Raw genomic sequence first — 18,546 nt, forward strand, 5'->3', positions numbered from 1 at the left:
CGGTTGGTGGGCCCGGCCTGCGGGGCAGGTTTGGTGGCCAGAGAGCTGGTCACCCCAGCTGCAGTGATGCCCCGGACACCAGGGCAAAGTGGGACATAGCCTGTTAAGTTCTAACACCGTGTAGTTCACAAACCAAGTCGTGCACCATCCTCCTCTGTGTACCTTTTGTGTATATTATTCAGCGGAGAGATGCAGGTCCCACTCCAGACTGATCGGCTGGAATCAGGGGCCGGGAATCAGGGCGGTGGGCCAGACAGCTGAACAGCAGCAGCAGCACAGACCTGGTAGCCAGGCACGGCTGAGAACTGCTTCACAGGCTGCATTCAGGACTGGTTCTGTTCAGAACGGGCTGTTAGAAAGTAAATCTCATTTAGGTTTAAGCAACTCTTTGCTGCATCAGTGCATAATTAAGAAGTGAAGGTGATGTGTTTACTCACAACCTACACCGCACATTTTCTGACTTCGTCTTATGTATCCTTGAGCACCGTCTTGGGTTTGAATTAATCCAGCCTCTACTGAATGGTGGTGTGTGGAGCCTGTTGCTTACTAGATTTGCTGAACTAGGGAAAAAGTAGCAAGTAAAAAGATGACTTACTGGAGTATTTCTTTTTCTTTAGAGACATTACATTTATTTATTTTTTTTAATGTTAGCAGTATGAAACAGCAAAGATCCTAGGAAGAAGAAACTTAATTTTTTTCAGGTTTGATATATTTATTCAGAGGGTGAGTCAACTGGAATGAAGCGTTTTTAGCATTATGAAATCCAGTGTCAGGAAACCTTTTTCTTCGCAGTTCTGTTACAGGTTTATAACCCTGAAGAGTGTCTTTCATCTGGAGTTTCCCATGCACTCAGGTGTTTCGCGTGACCTCCGATGTGATCGGCAGTAAAGACTGCGGTGCAGCGGTAGCTGTGAGCATAAACCTCTGACATCATATTTTATAATGGATTTAGGAGAGAGGAGGAGGAAGGGAAGGGGTAAAAATTTGAGGACTGACTTAGTTAGGGATGTGTGTTATCTTATTTTACAAAGACACAATTTTGGACTTGCTGAAAACAAACCAGAAAATTATCCTAGATAATATATTTGAAGACATTTACTTTTTGGCATTTTTGAATTCTAATAGCATGCTCTACTGTCTTTTGCAGTTGAAGGTTAAAAATGTAACTTTAGTATCAGAATTAAATAATAAGGTAGAATCAAAGTATTCGGTCACAGACAGCTTGTTTTCATCAAATTCATTGGGAAGTGACTTCTAGTAAACCCAGCAACACTGATTTCAGTCACTCAGTGGCTGTGAGGAGTGCGTAGTTGGCTGGCGTGTGCTCATTACGCTTTTGGCTCTTTGGTCCCTTGATTAATCTCAGGATTCTGTTTCATGTGCTACAGAGTTTGTATATAAAATGCTTCTGTCTCACACAGGATGTATATTAGGGATGAAGATAAGATCAAACCAGCAGGTGTCACAAGAACCATAATGAAAACGTTGGCCCTGATTATCTCAACCTTTGTTTTGTTACTTTTCAGTGATTCTTTACCAAAAAACAACATTAAAATGATTTTTCAGTGGACACTTCTCTGCCTTCTCGTGTCGAACTCTTCTTTTCAGATGTTCTAGGGAGCATGTTTGAAGTGTAGCAGTGGCTCTAAAAAGATTTAGTTCAGAGAAGGACATATTTACCGAGTGTACTGAACTTTTCTTCTTTTCACTTTCTTGAAAAATAGTTCACCGTAAATTACTCCATATCCAGAAAGTTTATATTTTACTACTTAAACATGTCTCTGGCTGGCTGTGTTCCACTTTTTTCCATATTTCACTCCCATTGACTAGTCAGCAAGCGTATGCATTTTATAGGAGTAGGAATAGGAGTTCATAAACAAACTGTCCTCATACTGGGCTCAACGTTCAGTGTGAAAATGCAGCACTCACATTCTTTCACACCCTATTATCCGGTTTATTTGAGGCCAGCTCTGAGTCAGTGAATAATCACGGGGCAGTAACGTCTGCCTTTCCAGAAAAGCGAAAGGTTCAACACAGTTCTCAGTCTGCCATAATTTTTATTAGAAATTCTCTCTCTTATTTCCTTGTTTCCCACATGATGGCTTGACAGATACAAATCCTGTAGGCAAATAGGATGCCTGTCTGTTACGATGGCCTCCCTAGAGTAAACAAGCGATGAATGAGGAAGGAGCCACTCACTGAGACCGCAGGGGGCTGCGCGGAACGCAGGCTGGCAGCAGGCACTGTCGTTTCCTTACTTCTCAGCATACCAGATAAAGACCTTCTGTTTTGCAAGCAGCGTTATTAAAATCTTATCGTTACCCAGGTAATCTCTTTGCTAGATATTTACCTGTGTGAAGTGAAAACCTAGTGTGAACCGGTACGCAGATGTTTACAATGGCTTTATTTGTAACTTCCCAGAACTGGAAAACAAGACACATGTCCTTTACTTAGAGAATGGATGAGCAAACAGAAAGCCTGAGCAGACTGCGTGCAGCAGCACAGATGCGTCTCAGGGACACTGGGCTGAGCAGAGGAGGCCCAGCTCAGAGGGCTGTGTTCCGGGTGGCTCCATCCGCACTCTCTCCTGGTAAAGGGGAAAGGAAGGGACGGAATACAGATGAGCGGTTGCCGGGAATGGGGGGGGGGGGGGGGGGCGCGTTTGACTGTGAAGGGACACAGAGAATTGTATGGGCCGACAGACCTTCTCATTTTGTTTCTGGTGGCAGTTAACAAGGCTAAATTTGCCCAAATGTATGAAAATCTTACAGGAAAATGGAAATTTTCCTGTATATAAATTATACTACAATAAAAAAAGTGGTAACATAAGTTTTAGACAAGATATATAGACTAGCAAGGTAAAGATAGTGTTAATTTGTACCTTTCTCTTTCCCAGACATTCTAAGAGGAACCTCACAGCGCTTTATCTCCACGTAGCCTTCTGTTCATGCGGCGGTTTTCACGTGTTCAGCCCTACTGTCACTTTTATCTGTTGGCTCATGCCGATAACACTTACTTAAATGTCTGCCAAATGTCTGCCGTCGCATTTATGATTGCTTCCTGCGTCTTCTGCCTTCTCTCCGAGAGGGCTTTCATTCTGTCTGTTCCGTGCTGGTTTTTGTCTGTGTGGTCTTGTTTGCTAGAGTGCCTGATTATTTTTTGTTACCTGTCTGAAATTATATGTTTAAGATTGATAGTAGAAGTGATTTGAAGCCTGAGATAATCTCTTTCTCCAGGGTATGTTTCCAGGTGTTTCTGCCAGGTGCCTGGGGGTTTAGCTCTGTGTGTGTGCCTGCGTGCTTACTCGCTCAGTCATGTCCGGTTCTGCGACCCCATGGACTGTCGCCCACCAGGCTCCTCTGTCCATGGGATTCTCCAGGCAAGAGTACTGGAGTGGGTGGCCATTCCCTCCTCCAGGGGATCTTCCCGACCCTGGGATCGAACCCCTGTCTCCCGAATTACAGGCGGATTCTTTACCCCTGAGCCACCTGGGAAGCCCATTCTCTCAGAGATGGCCTCAGTCCAGTTTTGGGGGATGTAATGCCCTGAAGGTCGTCCCAGCCCACTGGCGGGGGTGTCGCCAAGGCCTGGTGGGGAGCTGTGGACTGCACTGTTGCTCTCGTCCGCAGGGGTGGGGAGTGCTCTGCAGCCCCAGTGCTCAGTGGGGAGTGCCCAGATAGTAGACCCCCATCTCTGGGTTTTCCTCCACCCTTCAGGTACTGGTCCTTTAACTCTTCCCTGTTTCCAAACTGTGATGCTTTATAGTAGATTAAAAAGCATTTGTATAACTAACTGTCCTCCTGGGGGTAGGGGGTTGTCTGAATTGTCCTTTGGCCATTATGGAAGTGGAGTTTGCCTGTATTATTTTTTATACCCATACATGTAATTCAAATGTGCTTTAAAAAAGAGAACAACAACTGTTAGGATACTTCTGCAACTTGCTATTTTCGATCTACTATGCTGTGAATTACTGTTAGAATTATAGATGACTGTCTAGTCACTGTTTAATTCCGTGCCGGGTATCGAGGGGGTGCAGTGACGTATAGAGTAGACGATTTCCTACCCGCATCTGGCTGATCCTCTGGTAAGATAGTTAGCTTAAACAAGTGCATGATCATCTAATTGTCAGTGATAAAAACAGTATACTCTGAGTACATCTAACACGGAAATTCGGAGAAGGCAATGGCACCCGACTCCAGCACTCTTGCCTGGAAAATCCCGTGGACGGAGGAGCCTGGTGGGCTGCAGTCCATGGGGTTGCTAAGAGTTGGACACGACTGAGCGACTTCACTTTCCCTTTTCACTTTCATGCCTTGGAGAAGGAAATGGCAACCCACTCCAGTGTTCTTGCCTGGAGAATCCCAGGGATGGGGGAGCCTGGTGGGCTGCCATCTATGGGGTCGCAGAGTCGGACACGACTGAAGCGACTTAGCAGCAGCAGCAGCAGCAGCAACATGGAAGTTGTCTCTGAATCTTGCTTTTTCGTTTCACATTGTATTGGGTACATCTTTAACTATCATTGCAATTTTTATAAACGTTTGGTCAGTCTAGGGTTCCATTTTCTGTATTTACTATAATTTATTGAGACATTTTCTTATTGTTGGACCATTATGTTGTTCATAGTTTTCCTTTTTGATAAATGTCTTTTAATATACATTCTTGTATGTAATCCAGAATTCAGTCACTGATTTATTTCTTTAGGACTGAGTTGTGGGATTAAGAGTACTGAGTAAAAGGGTATGAATGATTATTAATGTTTATTTCTGTTTTGATTTCTAGAAAGGTTACTACATATATGTAAGCATTACATGTAATTTAAAAATATGTGTCATTTTGAAAGGCTAGCAATTGCATACTTTGTCATTGTTTAAATTTGTATTTCTTTATCAGTAATATTCAACATGTTTTATATTTATTTCTAATGTCATTTCTTTGTGCCTATAAACTATACACAATGTTAAGATAGGACCTTCTGCTTTATGAATGAAACTGTAGTGTTCGATTTAAAACTAGAATTAGATCTTCTACTTTTTTTTCCCCAGTGCTATTATTTTATTATTTATACTTGGATTGCAGTTTTTAACTTGCCTTTGTTGAGAATACTTTTTTAAAAGTCCTGTAATGAGTAGCAGGAAATAACTTCTGAAGTCTTTAGTAAAATGAAAAGTATATGTTAGTTAGAGAAGGAACCATATAATTGATCATTGTTTATCTTAAATCTGTCTTCAGATTGCTGCTAATAGTTTAATATTTAGGATTTTGTACTAGGTCTACATTGGTTGCAGAGAACCTGGGTAGTGATGAAACTGTCAAAATATGTGTGTGGAAACAGAAGGAGAAAGATTTTTAATGAACAGAACCAATACATATCCATTATTATGATTTGGATTTGCTAAAGCTTTAAGTTAGAAATTGAAAGATTGCAAGATTGACTGGCCTTTATGTCTTCATTGTTAGGTAATTTTTGTTGCAGAATGAAGGAAATATTTTTCTTTAGCTCAGCATTCTTTAACTATAATTACCTTTTTAAAATTTAATGGCTAGTTAGGTTTTTGACCAACATCATGATCACAAGTAAAATTCACTAAATAATTTTCTTACAAATAAATATTTAAGTCTCATCTTTTTATATTCTATTACATATGTTTAAGTACTATATTTTACAGTTGACAAAAAGTCAGGTTTGTGTTTTGAAATGTATGATTTTTAAGTCAGTATCTGTAAAAATTAAAAATTTTTAAAGGTGAAATTCATTGAGGATGTCTGCAGATAATAAAGATTCTCATTTTGTTGAAGATTTTGTCTAAGGTGAATATATTAACTGAAGGTATTTATTTCAAGTATTATGCAGAAAAAAGTATATAGTTAGCATGATTTAATTTCCTTTTAACTGTCTCAGGGCTTTGTATTTTACACATTTATTAAAATATGGGAACTAGGAAAGGTATTGTTTTCACTTAGGGAATGGTGCTGTAAGTGTTTCAGTGTTTAAATTAAGATGGCCATATCATACTGTGTCCCTGAGGGCTGTATTATTTATTATTTATTATATATATAGTATTTTGATTTTTAACAATTTTCTTACCAGGGTCATGTGAATTACGAAATTTCAGTTCACTGGCAGACACAACTGCATAAAAATAGTTTGTCACTCAGCTTTTATATCTTGAGATTCAGATTCCTAATTTTATAGTTTTCTTTTCTGCAAAATATGTGACTACACACAAGAATATGGGAAGATTGTTTTACTTTAATGTGTACTGAGGTTGTGGATCTACATGAAAATATTTGTAATATTTAAACATCTATTTATGATAGAAACTCTCAACAAAGTTGATATAGAGGAAATACACCTCAACATAATAAAAGCCGTAATGACAGCCCGAAGCTTCCTTCATACTCAGTGATGAGAAGCTGAAAGCTTTTCCTCTGAGATCAGGGATAAGATAATGCCCACTCTACCCACTCTACCCACTTCTATTTAGCACAATATTGGAAATGCTAGGCACTTTCCAGACCCAGGAAAAGAAATACAAGCACCCAGACTTGAAGGGAAGAAGCAATAGGTTACATGATATTGTATATAAAAAACCCTATAATTCTCCACCCCAAAATTGTTAGAACTAATAAATGAATTCAGTAAGGTTGCGGGATACAAGATTAATATCCAGAAGTCTATTGCATTTCTGTACACTAATAATGAAACTATCTTTAGAAAGAGAAATCATGAAAATCCATGTACAACACCATCAAAAAGAACAAAATACTTAGGAATAAATTTAAGCAGGTGAGAGACCTATACTTTGAAAAGTATAAAATATTGATGAAAAAAATGGAAGATGATACAAATAGATGGGAAGATATACCATATTCATGAGTTGGAAGAATTAATATTGTTAAAATGTCCATACTACCCAAAGCAATATACAGATCTAATTCAATTCCTATTCAAAATACCCATGACACTTTTCACAGAATTAGAACAAATAATTTTAAAATTAGTGTGGAACCACAACAAAAAATGGGATAAATAAAACAGACATTAATGCTGTTAAAACAAGATTTGGTATTACTACACTACCTAAAGTTGGCATCCCTGGTTGATCAGACTGCAGAGAATCTGCCTGCCAATGCAGGAGACCCAGGTTTGATCCTTGGGTCTGGAAGATCCCCCTGGAGAAGGGAATGGCAACCTACTCCAGTATACTTGCCTGGCGAATCCCATGGACAGAGAAGCCTGGCAAGCTACAGTGCATGAGGTTACACAGAGTTGGACATGACTGAGTGACTAACACAGAAGACCCCCAAATAACCAAAGCATTCCTGAGAAAAAAGCACAAAGCTGGAAGTATCATGCTGTCTGATTTCAGACTATGCTATAAAGTTACAGTAATCAAAACAGTATGGAACTGGGACAGAAATATACACAAAAGTCAGTGGACTAGAGTCCACTGTGGTCAGCTAATCTATACAAAGGGGACGAGAATGTACAGTAAGGGAGGGACAGTCTCTTTTAACATATGGTGTTGCAAACACTGGCCAGCTATATGTAAATGAATGATATTAGAAAATTTTCTTATACAATATACAAAAATAAAATAGATTAAAGACCTCAATGTAAGGGCTGAAACTGTAAAAGTCTTAGAAGGAAGCAGAGGCAGTGTGTTCTTTGACACTGATCTTAGCAATATAGTTTTTGATCTATCTCCTCCAGTGAGAGAAACAAAAGCAAAAAGAAATAAATGGACCCTAAACAAATTTAAAAGCTTTGACACAGAGAATGAAATCAAAATGAAAAGAGCCTACTGAATGGGAGAAAATATTTGCAAATGACATGTCTGATAAGGGGTTAATCTCCAAAAATACATAAAGAACTCATACAACTCAGTATAAATTTTAAAAATGAGCAAAAGACCTGAACAGAGTGATGATGTGAAAGGTAAGTGGGCTGGGGGAGGTCTGGTCCTACTTTGGAGAGGATTTTTAGCATAGAGACAGCGAGCACAGAGGCCCTGAAGCCAGGGAGGACGCCAGCAGTTTCAGGGACAGAAGAGGGGTTTGTGTTGATGGAAGGGAGTTAGTGAGAGAGACTGGGATGACCTGCTGTGGGAGAGGTGGCTGGAGATGATTTACAGGGAGGGCCCTGCAGTATTTGGCAGGTAGTTTGGACTTTAACCCAAGAGCAATGGGAGCATCATGAGTTGATTTGTGTTTTTCAAATATCACTGCGAAGAGAATAGTGGAGAAAGAGAGGCCGCTTCATAGGATATGAAGGTAATCCCTGGCAGAGATACAGAGATACCTTGCAGGGTTGCATTAGTGGCGCTAGAGGAGCATGAAAAATTTTCAGATTTCTCTTAGAAATAGAGCAAATGGTACTTCCTGATGTGTTGGAGTGGGGAGCAAAGAGATGATGGAAAGGGAACAGTCAGGATGAATTCTAGGTTTTTGACTAGACCAGAGCTTCGGAAAGTGTGGTCTGTCCACTTTGGCGGACCGTGGGGGTTTGGAATTGGGTGGGGTCCTTGAGGTTCATTCTTGTGGTCTGCACGAAGGATTTTTGTAATACTAAGACATTATTTGATACAGAGAGCTGACTCATTGGAAAAGACTGGGAAAGGTTGAGGGCAGGTGGAGAAGGGGCTGACAGAGGATGGGATGTTGGATGGCATCAGTGAATCAATGGACATGAGTTGAGGAAACTCTGGGAGATAGTGAAGGACAGGGAAGCCTGGCATGCTGCAGTCCATGGGGTCGAAAAGAGTTGGACACGACTTAGCGACTAAACAACAAACAAGTTTGTAAAAGCACAGATGCCTTAGCTTAAACTGGTGCAGCAGTACCAAACTACTAGTCCTTGTCTTATCTACCTGTATAAAATTGTAATGAAAAAGACGAGTTTCCTTTTAACCTGTATTTGATGAAGCAGTTAGAGAGTATTATTTTGATCACATTTCGACCTTCGAGCACAAGTCCTTTAATCTGCGTGGTGCAGCGGGAGGGCGACATGAAGCCCCGTGGCAGCAGATGGAGTTGCGTCGAGGACGTGCATCTCTGCAGTTGTTGGACTGGCCAGCTCAGGTTTTCACCAGACACTGTTTTCACTTGAAACAAAAACAGACACTCAAACTTGGGACTTCTGTAGACGTTTTCCTGTCATTTAAGGGAAAACAAGTGATACTATTTGTTCCTCATGGTGAAATTTGAACTTCTAAAGTGAAGGTTGGAATTTTGGAAAAATTATATCCATCACTCTGACCTTGACATCTTCCTGGTACTTGAAGATTTCTGATGAGATGAGTGGTGACACTGTTGAGTGTGTTTATGAATGCTGTATAATGAGATGGTCAGCATTCAGTGGATCTGTGTAACTCAAGGAGCTAAAGTTTTCCAGGTGACATGCACGGACGTTGTAAGATCATGCATGAATAGAGGATCTATTTAGACGGCAAGAGAGCCCGTTAGACTTGCACATCAGAGTACAAAAGTTCATTGATAAGTTTTGAGAGTCCATGTTGCAGTTAACCTTTACAAATCTGCCACTTGTCAAGTTTGATGTAGTGTTAAAGAAGAATATCCACAGTGGGTATGAAAAAACAGCTCTGTTTTCCGGCTATATATCTGTGTAAGACCAGATTTTTAAAAATACACCGCAGCCAAAACAACACATCTCAACAACTTGAATGTAGAAGCTGCTTCTTTTCTGAAGATAGACATTAAAGAAATTAACAAAATGTAAAACAGTGCTTCTCTTCTAGCTAATATTTGCAAAGATAGCTATTTTTCATAAAAATATGTTATAGTCATGTAATAGTTTGTTACTGTTATTTGTAAATGAATTAGTATGTATTTTAAACTTTTCTCCATTTTGATTTCTAATATGAGAAATAGGGATATTTATGACCCGTGTGAGCAAAAAGTGGGGTCTTTGGGGTTCTCAGATAAAGAGGTCCTGAGATGCAGAAATTTGAGAGGTTTGGGCTGGATCAGCTGAGTAGGTGGTGATAATGTAAGGAGAGAAAGATGATTAAAGAGCTTAGCAACTTTTTTTTTTTTTTAGAAATGGCAGATGGAATCTTCTGTTCAAAAACTGTGAAGATACTAGGTGGTCATTTGGATATTGGTGTTTGTGGTTCAGAACTCAGAACAGATGAGATAAATTTCAGAGTAATCATAGATGGATAGCAATCAAGTCATGGGACTGGAAAGGATGACCTGAAAGAATGTAGGTTTAAAAAAAAAAAAACAGGAAGATTCACATCATATAGCACTTGGACATACATGTTAGACTGGAAAAAGAACTCAGAAAAAGGAGTGATTATATGAGAGTCCATGGGGCACAGAACATTTCCAGAAAATGAGATAGTTGTGTTGAATGCTGGTTGAGGTCAAGTCAGAGGACCTTGGTGAGGGCCCTTATCATCTCCTGTCTGGATTGTTACTATCGCTTCTTGACACGTCTGTCTTGTGGTTGTGAGCCCCTCTCTGTCATACGGCAGGAAAGATTGTATTTCAGAAAGGGCACTTCCCTCTCTTAGCTGCTTGAAACAGGGCATTAGCTCTCTGATAGCAGTTGAATAAAGGGGGTATCATAAAAGTTAGCCTGAGTTCCCCCAGCTATCTCTCACCACTTGCCAATTTTCATTTTACTTACATGATGTTGTGCTCTGCTTTTGGATATTTTGATGTGTGTTTTCCTTTCCCCAGACTTCCTGTCTTCCTTGCCTCATCTAACCTGTGTGAGTGTTTCCTCCTTATTTAAAACCCAGTTCAGGAAGCATCTTCTTTGGGCAGCCTTTTTTGATGGAAGACTGGTTGCCAGATTTGTTGAATTGGATCGTAATTTTACTCACCATTGATTTTAGACTTATTAAAGTGTAGCAGTTATTACCTGATGTTTGGATAGCGATTCATTCATTCATTTATTCAGTAAATATTTGCTCAGCGCTCATTGTGTGTCAAGCATTGGCCTAAGCACTGTGAACAGACCTGTGGACAGCAAACACAGGTCCCTGCAGCATGGAACTCACAACTAGAAGACCGGATGTGTGTTTCACATTTATACATTGAGTGTCTTTATTTATGAGGGGGTTACCTGGAAGATAATATATAAGCATATATGGCCTTTGAAAATATGATAATATTAGATCAGCATGTAAACACTGATATTTTCTTTTTCAACAGAAGCAGTTAGAATCGAGTGACACCTGGATCCATGTTAGATATTATGCAAAGAAAATTTTTTTGCTCCTTCCTTGTTCATTGTATTACCAGGTTTATGTGCAGTAGAGAATTTCACTCAGGCTTTCCTTTACTAAGCAGGGGCTGTTTGTCTGGGATGGTGTGGGAGTTGATTTCCCAGTGATGCAGACTGCTAGTCACTTCTAAGATTTCTTCGAATTTTATGTTTCTTTTTTTGTGTTTATTTTTTTCATTTTGCCTTCTTTTCTTCATAATTTTATTTGCTTAGGCATTGCACACATCAGGAGGTATGATGAAACCCACTTTGTTATAATCTAGCTCATTTCTCATAGCATCTTCTTACAGTTAGGCAAGCTGTGGACTATTAAAATATGCTGCACAAGGAAAGTGTTTTGTGACTAAATAAGTTAAATGTAAATGAAGTTTTTTGTTTGTTTCCTTTTTTAGCTGCTGGCCTGCTTGGATCCTTTAGTGTGCTAGTATTCACTATGATCCTCTAAGAGAGCTTCATATAGCAAGTAGTATTTCACAGAGGTTTTGGACCAGGAGGCCTTTTTTTTTTCCATGGATTGTCTCATGTAAATTGTATGGGGCACTAGATGTGAAATACTGGTTTTAATGATAATGATTTATTTTTTAAATTTCAAAAGTCTTTATTCTGATGTCACCTTGCTTTAAAAAATGAAAATATCTTGATGTTCTCACATGTGCAATTTTGAGCAATAATCTGTCCTGCATTAGAATAATAGCAATAAGTTGTAAGACACCATCTTGGATGTGTAGTTGGCCTGTAATAGTTTTTCTTTTCCTAAGCTGGAGATACTGTTTAATTTATATTACCTTTTGCAAAAGTGTCCTTGTTGCTTATACACATTTTAAATAATCAGTGTAGCCTTAATGTGTAGCCTTAAATAATTGTTTCTTGATTGTTTAGTGATTCAGATTTCACACTAAAAGGTATTCTAATTCATTACCAGGATTCTAATTCTCCTTCCCTCTTCTTCCTCCTTGAATCAAACACTATATAAACTTGAATCCAACAATACATAAATAGGATTATATATCATGGCTAAATAGGGGTTCATCCCAGAAATATTGGCTGAACAGTTGCCAAAATAAATGTTCAAAATTCAAAATAAATGAGCCACCAAAATTCAGCATTTAAAAAAAGTGTTTAATCAGTTCAGACACAGAAGAATTTGACAGAAACCTAACATCTATTCTTTATAAAATCTTCCAGCAAAGTGAAAACAGAAGGGCACTATCTCATCCTGATAAATTAGGGCATTTATAAAATGCCCATCTTACATTATACTTAATGGTAGATGACTGAATGCCTTCGTCCTCAGATAGGAACAAGAAAAGGATGTCTTTGATTCTGTTCATTGTACTGGCAGTTCTAGCCATTGCAATGAGACAAGAATCTACAAAAAAAAAAAATCTACTTGGAACCATTAAGTGAGCTTAGCAGGTTTGTAAGATAAAGGGTCAATATACGGAAATCAGTTGTATTTCTGTACACTATCAGAAAGTTGAAATAAAAACACTTATAGTATCAAGGTATACTTAGGAAATAGCCTGAAAAAAAATATGGGAAAGACCAGTTTGTTAAGTGAAAACCATTCTTGAAAGAAATTAAACCTATTAATAAGATATCCTATGTTTATGGGTTTGAAGACCCAGTGTTATTAAAATGAAAGATCTCTCCAGATTGATCTATAGAGTTCTTGTAATCCTAATCAAAATCCCAGTAGGTTTTTTTTTTTTTAAGTAGAAACAAATAGGCTGGTTCTAAACTTTATATTAAAATCAGAAATATGATTAGGCATATATCTAGACTTTATAATAAAACTACACCAGACATGAGTCTAGTATATATATGTGCAGTCATTTGATATATGTTGAGGCTGGTATAGTGTAGTGAGACATGGGAAGATAAAGGATAATCTTTGCAGTAAATTGAAGTCAGTTGGATAGCCATGTGGAAAAATAAGCTGAATATTGACTTCACCTTACATTGTACAAAACTTTAATTCCAGGCCAATTGCAGATAGGAATATGAAAGAGCAATAAAGCTTATGTTGGAAGATAATGTGTGTGAATATACAATAGGAAAATTATTCTTAAATATTTAAGCATTTTGTATACAAAAGCATTAACGGTAGTAAAGAAAAAGATTGGTTAATTAGAACTGTTAAATTTCAAAAGTTAACAAGTTAATTAAAAGATGCCATTGGGAAGGTTTTTAAAAGACAAATCACGGGATGGGAAAAATATTTGCAATACAAATGCCCCATGTCTAGAGCCTTTCCACAGGTTTTTAAAGGGTATAATGAAGTGAAAATGTGTTTTCGTTTCTCTATCTGTTGACCCTAATGGACCCTAGTTTTTTAACCCACAGATTTTAGCTATAAAATTACAGTTATGAAGAGCCTAAAGATTCTTGGTGTTGTGTAGAGTCAGAAGTGGACCCAGGTGTTTGCTGTGTTGCATTTCTAGCTCAGTTCCTCAGCCTTGTGCAGGACTTGGCGTATGGTCTTCAGCTTGTGTTTACTGAATTAATGGATGGACGCCTTATAATCGCAAGGAAGGTCTGCATAAGTCCTCATAGGAGGACTGGGTTTCTAAACGTAGGCCTGGAAATCACAGGAAGCAGTTCAGTTGGACCTGAAGAGCACAAGTGCTAACGTCTGTGGAGTGGGAGATGAGGTGCGATTTGGGAATCTGAAGCATTGCTCATGACTGCAGGAATCTTTCCATGGTGATTGTCTTCTCCTGTTGGGGAGGGAGTGGGGGAACCTCTGTGATCTGTAAAACATAATGGAGAAGAGAGGACTTCATCGCATAAAACATGATTTTCTAAGCAGGAAATGCTGCTTTTGAGAAAATGAGTTGAGACAATGACTGTTTGTGTTAGCCAAACAGTGCTTGGATTTAGCAAATGGCAGGTGAGAGTAGGGAATGTCTTAATGGCCATTTTTGAAGCATTGGGCTCATCTCAAGTGTGGATTGTGTTATGGTAATGATGGCATTATTTAAAGTTTGACTCAACATTTTTTGCAGAGTTCAGAAGTTCCTGTCGCTTCAGACAATGGATGAGCAATCACAAGGAATGCAAGGGCCACCTGTTCCTCAGTTCCAGCCACAGGTAACTTGTTCTGATAAAGGCTGCCTTGAGACTGTGTGTGTGTGTCTATGTGTGCATGAGCACGCGCGCTCACAAGTGGATACAGGTACAGTGAGAAAGGAAGCAGAACCTGTACAGTTCCTTTAGGGATAAGGTGCTGAACATGCTGATTATGAGTTTCCAAGCTTAAATCAGAATTGTTTCCAATATAAAATACTGTTTTAGAATATTTAGTTCTCATGGACATATATTTGAAAACAAAAAATGGAGGCAGCTGTAGCTTTGACTTGAATGAGCTGCAGGTTTGGGAGCTCCTGTTGGGCTCGGGGAGGAGCGGAGGCGAGGCGGTGCCTGTGTTCAGCCTGTCTCCGCCTCAGCCTGGGGTCCCGCATTGCCCACAGCGCCGTCTTCACTGTGGCTGTTCTCATCCTCTCTGACCAGCAGTGTGTTTCTCCTGTTACGTATTAGCTCGTTCTTTTGTACCATAGGGTGAAGCTAAAGGAAGGTTTCGGCAGAAGGTGTACACACACTATTGAAATGAATTACTTACTGTGCTGATTGCCTGTGGACGCTCGCGCTGAAGCCCCAGCATGTGATGACGTGTCTGAAATCACGTTCACGCCTGCACAGCTGTCGTTCATAAATTCCGTGTTTCTCAGTTCGGTGTTGGAGGCTTGTACAGTGCCCCAGGTTTACTCTGCTAGCCTTGTTCCAGCTCTGCTTGACAGTCATTCTAGAAACGAAGACTCCATAGGTGTTCTTTCGTGGTGTTTTTGGTGTTGGTATGAGGGTGAAGGTGGCCTCACAGAGTGAGTTTGGAAGTGTTCCTTCCTCTGCAGATTTTTGGAATAGTTTCAGGTGTTAACTCATCTCCAAATATTTGGTAGAGTTTGCTTGTGAGGTCACCTGGTCCTGGACTTCTGATCGTAGGAAGTTTTAAAATCGCAGATTCAGTTTCAGTACTTTGCGATTGGTCTTTTACAGATGTGCTTTGCAGTGAGTGAGATGAGTTTGGGAAGCTTGGGTTTGCACAGCTGCTTCCTCAGAGAGGTGTGCACTGTGAATTTCCAGGCAGGGTTAGTGTTTTCCAAACTTATTTGACTGTGGACTGTTTTGTAAGCACATCTATTGGCTTCTCAGAATCCGTGTCTGAGGCACAGCCCAGGAAATACTGCCGTCTTTTCTGTGAAGAATTGATGCTTTTGAACTGTGGTGTTGGAGAAGACTCTTGAGAGTCCTTTGGACTGCAAGGAGATCCAACCAGTACATCCTAAAGGAGATCAGCCCTGGGTGTTCATGGGAAGGACTGATGCTGAAGCTGAAACTCCAATACTGTGGCTACCTGATACGAAGAGCTGACTCATTTGAAAAGACCCTGATTCTGGGAAAGATTGAGGGCAGGAGGAGAAGGGGACAACAAAGGATGAGATGGCTGGATGGCATCACCGACTCAATGGACATGAGTTTGGGTGAACTCTGGGAGTTGGTGATGGACAGGGAGGCCTGGCGTGCTGTGGTCCATGGGGTCACAGAGAGTCAGACACGCCTGAGTGCCTGAGCTGAACTCTCTGCCTGTGTGACTACTCATCTTGCCTGACCCCTCTTCTCCCTCTCCAGAGTTTGACATCTGCCCACCCTTCAAGGACTGTCTAAAATGCTGTCTCCACTGTGAAGCTTTTTCTGATTTTGTGAATGTCATACTTTTTCTTGGAGCCCTGATGATGCACCCTTGGTAACATCTCTTCTGGTGTTTCTGAGCCCTGTCACTTCACATGGACATGAAACCTCATCTTTCCCATCGGGTTAGGATAGGAAACCTCTCTCCACACCTTGAGGGTTTGTGCTTTGTCTTGCTCTCTCTGGGTGCACTGTGATGCTACAGGTCCCTCATCGCTGGCAGGCAGGCGAGCGTGTGTCTGCTGGCCCTTTACCTAGTTGAATTTTATGGTGTTCCCTCTGTTACACTTGTTTGAATTCTCTGTACTGTATTCACAAAAGAGACCCTTAAGAGCTTTAGGAAGGCCAGCATTTTAAATTCAAGAGGATTGTTTTTTCAAATCTACCATCTGTAGTTTATATTACGGTCATAAAATGTCCAAGATCATGGTATGCAGTTTCTACTAGATGCAGCCGTATCGTCGTGCCAGTTTTACACGCGCGCACACAGATACACACGGATATTACTGTTTTGTATATTGTTTCCGTGCAGACGGTAAAAGCAGCGCTTCTGAAATTAGGCAGTTGTGTCATGATTTTGAAATTCTGTTTTGAACAGCTCCAAATTCCAAAGGAAAGGAAAAGGAGCACTTTGATTTTTGTTGCTGCTGACTCACCAGCCAGGAGGCGCGGTTTCCTGGGACCCACGGCTGCCACGCAGCACGAGTCTAAAGCTGTGTCCATGGCTCTGTGTCTCTTTGACACGGTTCCCTTCATCCTGCCTCTGCCCCCCGGTGGGCAGAGGTACCCCCACTCTCCTGGGAAATAGGCCGGTGCCGCCCATGCAGGCGGGGGGTGGCAGGGGGACCCTTGTCTCTGCACCCAGACCGATGGTGGGAGATTACCTGACAAGAGTTCACGAGCATTACTGCTGATTAAGTCTTTGAAAAATGTGAACGCTCTCAGGAGCAGGGTTTTAAAAAGCTGGCAAAGGACAGCTTCTGCTCCGGGTTGACAGCCTCCTTTTGTTTTGTTCCACACCATTGGCCCGAACAACAGGGTGATGAGGCAGCATGCGGTTAGCTGAGCGGCTCCTTCTCTGTTGTGATCCTGACTTGCGTCTGCACAGAAACAGGGAACCGAGGTAGTCAGGTTTCTCAGTGTCAGGCACCCACTCCCTGTGTGACGACATGCGATGTACATTCTCCGTGTGTCTTTTTCTTGTTCTGAGATGAATACTCTAACCCTGCAGTGCGTACTGTGTGGCCTCATTTTTAGTGCCATATGAGTTCCTTTTTTTCCCATGCTCTAGGATGTGAGATTTATGTAGCTCTATTAATTTTTTTTGTTGTCATTATTGTCATTCACTGAACTCAGGGAATTTTTTTTTTTCTGTCACCTTCCGTTTCCTTCCTGTTTTCCTTCTTTGACTCCTTCCACTAAAGTCTCAAAAGTACTGACAGGGCATTTTGACTAGAGTTGCACACTGTTACGCTCACGTTGCTTTTGGACTCTTGTTTTTGGAACAACAAATTTATTACAGCTTAATTAAAAAAAACCTGCAGACTGTATCATTGATGGTGACACAGAAATGGTAAGATATTTACATTTTAGTATGACGCTGATTTTAAACGATGGAAGTCTGCAGCTAACATTTTGTGACTATTTTGATTTCTCGTCATTGAAGAGCACTCTGCTGCCTTCACTTTTTTATCATAAAGTTAAATATGAAACAGTTATAATCAGAGCACAATTTTAAGAATTCCTGGGTGTGTCTAGAGGGTGGATTTATTTTAATTATGATCATCACCAGGACTTAGGTCATACTTACTCTTTGTAAACTTGAAGATGTTACTGTTCGTAACCCTTTGGCTCCCTGTGAAGGCGGGAAAGCATCCCAGGGGTACAGGTAGGAAGAGGGGCCTTCCTCATTCTGGTTGCTGGGAAGGTACAAGCGTCTTGTCTGGGACTAGCCAGAAAGCAGTGAGGTTGGCCAGCCCTCACTTTAAGCTTCCTGGCTGGAACAGACCTCTTTGCCCCAAGGCCGCTGTTTCCCGGCATCCTTTCCCCTGGAGGCTGCTGGTTCTCTGATGATATTAATAATAAACTGTGCACCATGAGAGTCCGGGGTCAGGGGCCACTTCTCCATCCACAGAGCCTCTTCCAGCCCGTGACTTCTCCTTGTTTTTGGGGTGATGGGGGTAAGACCCGCTTCCTTGAGGCTCCACCTCCCAAAGGAAGGGCGCTCACCTTCCTTGTTGCTGTTGTCTCCCAACCTCCTTTTGAGCCCTCACACTAGCTGGACGCTTGACCCCCAGCCCCCACCTTCCTTCTCAGCATCATCTGGCTTTTGTCCAGGACAGAAGCCCTGCTGCTGAGAGAGTTCTTCCAAGAGCACCCACCCTGCGCTGAACCCCGTGAACATGTGTTTCAGCTACAGTAAGTCCCCGACACACGAACGAGTTCTGTTCCAAGGATGTGTTCATAAGTCCAACAACGTTAGCTTGGGTACCCGGCTAACAGTCACCCATATAGTACTGCACTTCACTGGATTCATAATA

General features: G+C 40.8%; 1 protein-coding gene across 6 annotated transcripts in view; it reads left to right on the forward strand.

The window, feature by feature from the left end:
• NEK7 (NIMA related kinase 7) overlaps positions 1-18,546 on the forward strand; it is a 136,404-nt gene that overhangs the window by 39,553 nt on the left and 78,305 nt on the right. For all 6 annotated transcript variants that reach the window (XM_069544334.1, XM_069544335.1, XM_069544341.1 and 3 more), the window contains one exon: positions 14,266-14,350. In XM_069544334.1, the coding sequence (XP_069400435.1) occupies positions 14,294-14,350 (57 nt within the window). In that variant the 5' untranslated portion in view covers positions 14,266-14,293. The remainder of the gene's footprint in view (positions 1-14,265; positions 14,351-18,546) is intronic.

The sequence above is a fragment of the Ovis canadensis genome, chromosome 12 (genome assembly GCF_042477335.2).
Source record: "Ovis canadensis isolate MfBH-ARS-UI-01 breed Bighorn chromosome 12, ARS-UI_OviCan_v2, whole genome shotgun sequence".
NCBI lineage: Eukaryota > Metazoa > Chordata > Mammalia > Artiodactyla > Bovidae > Ovis > Ovis canadensis.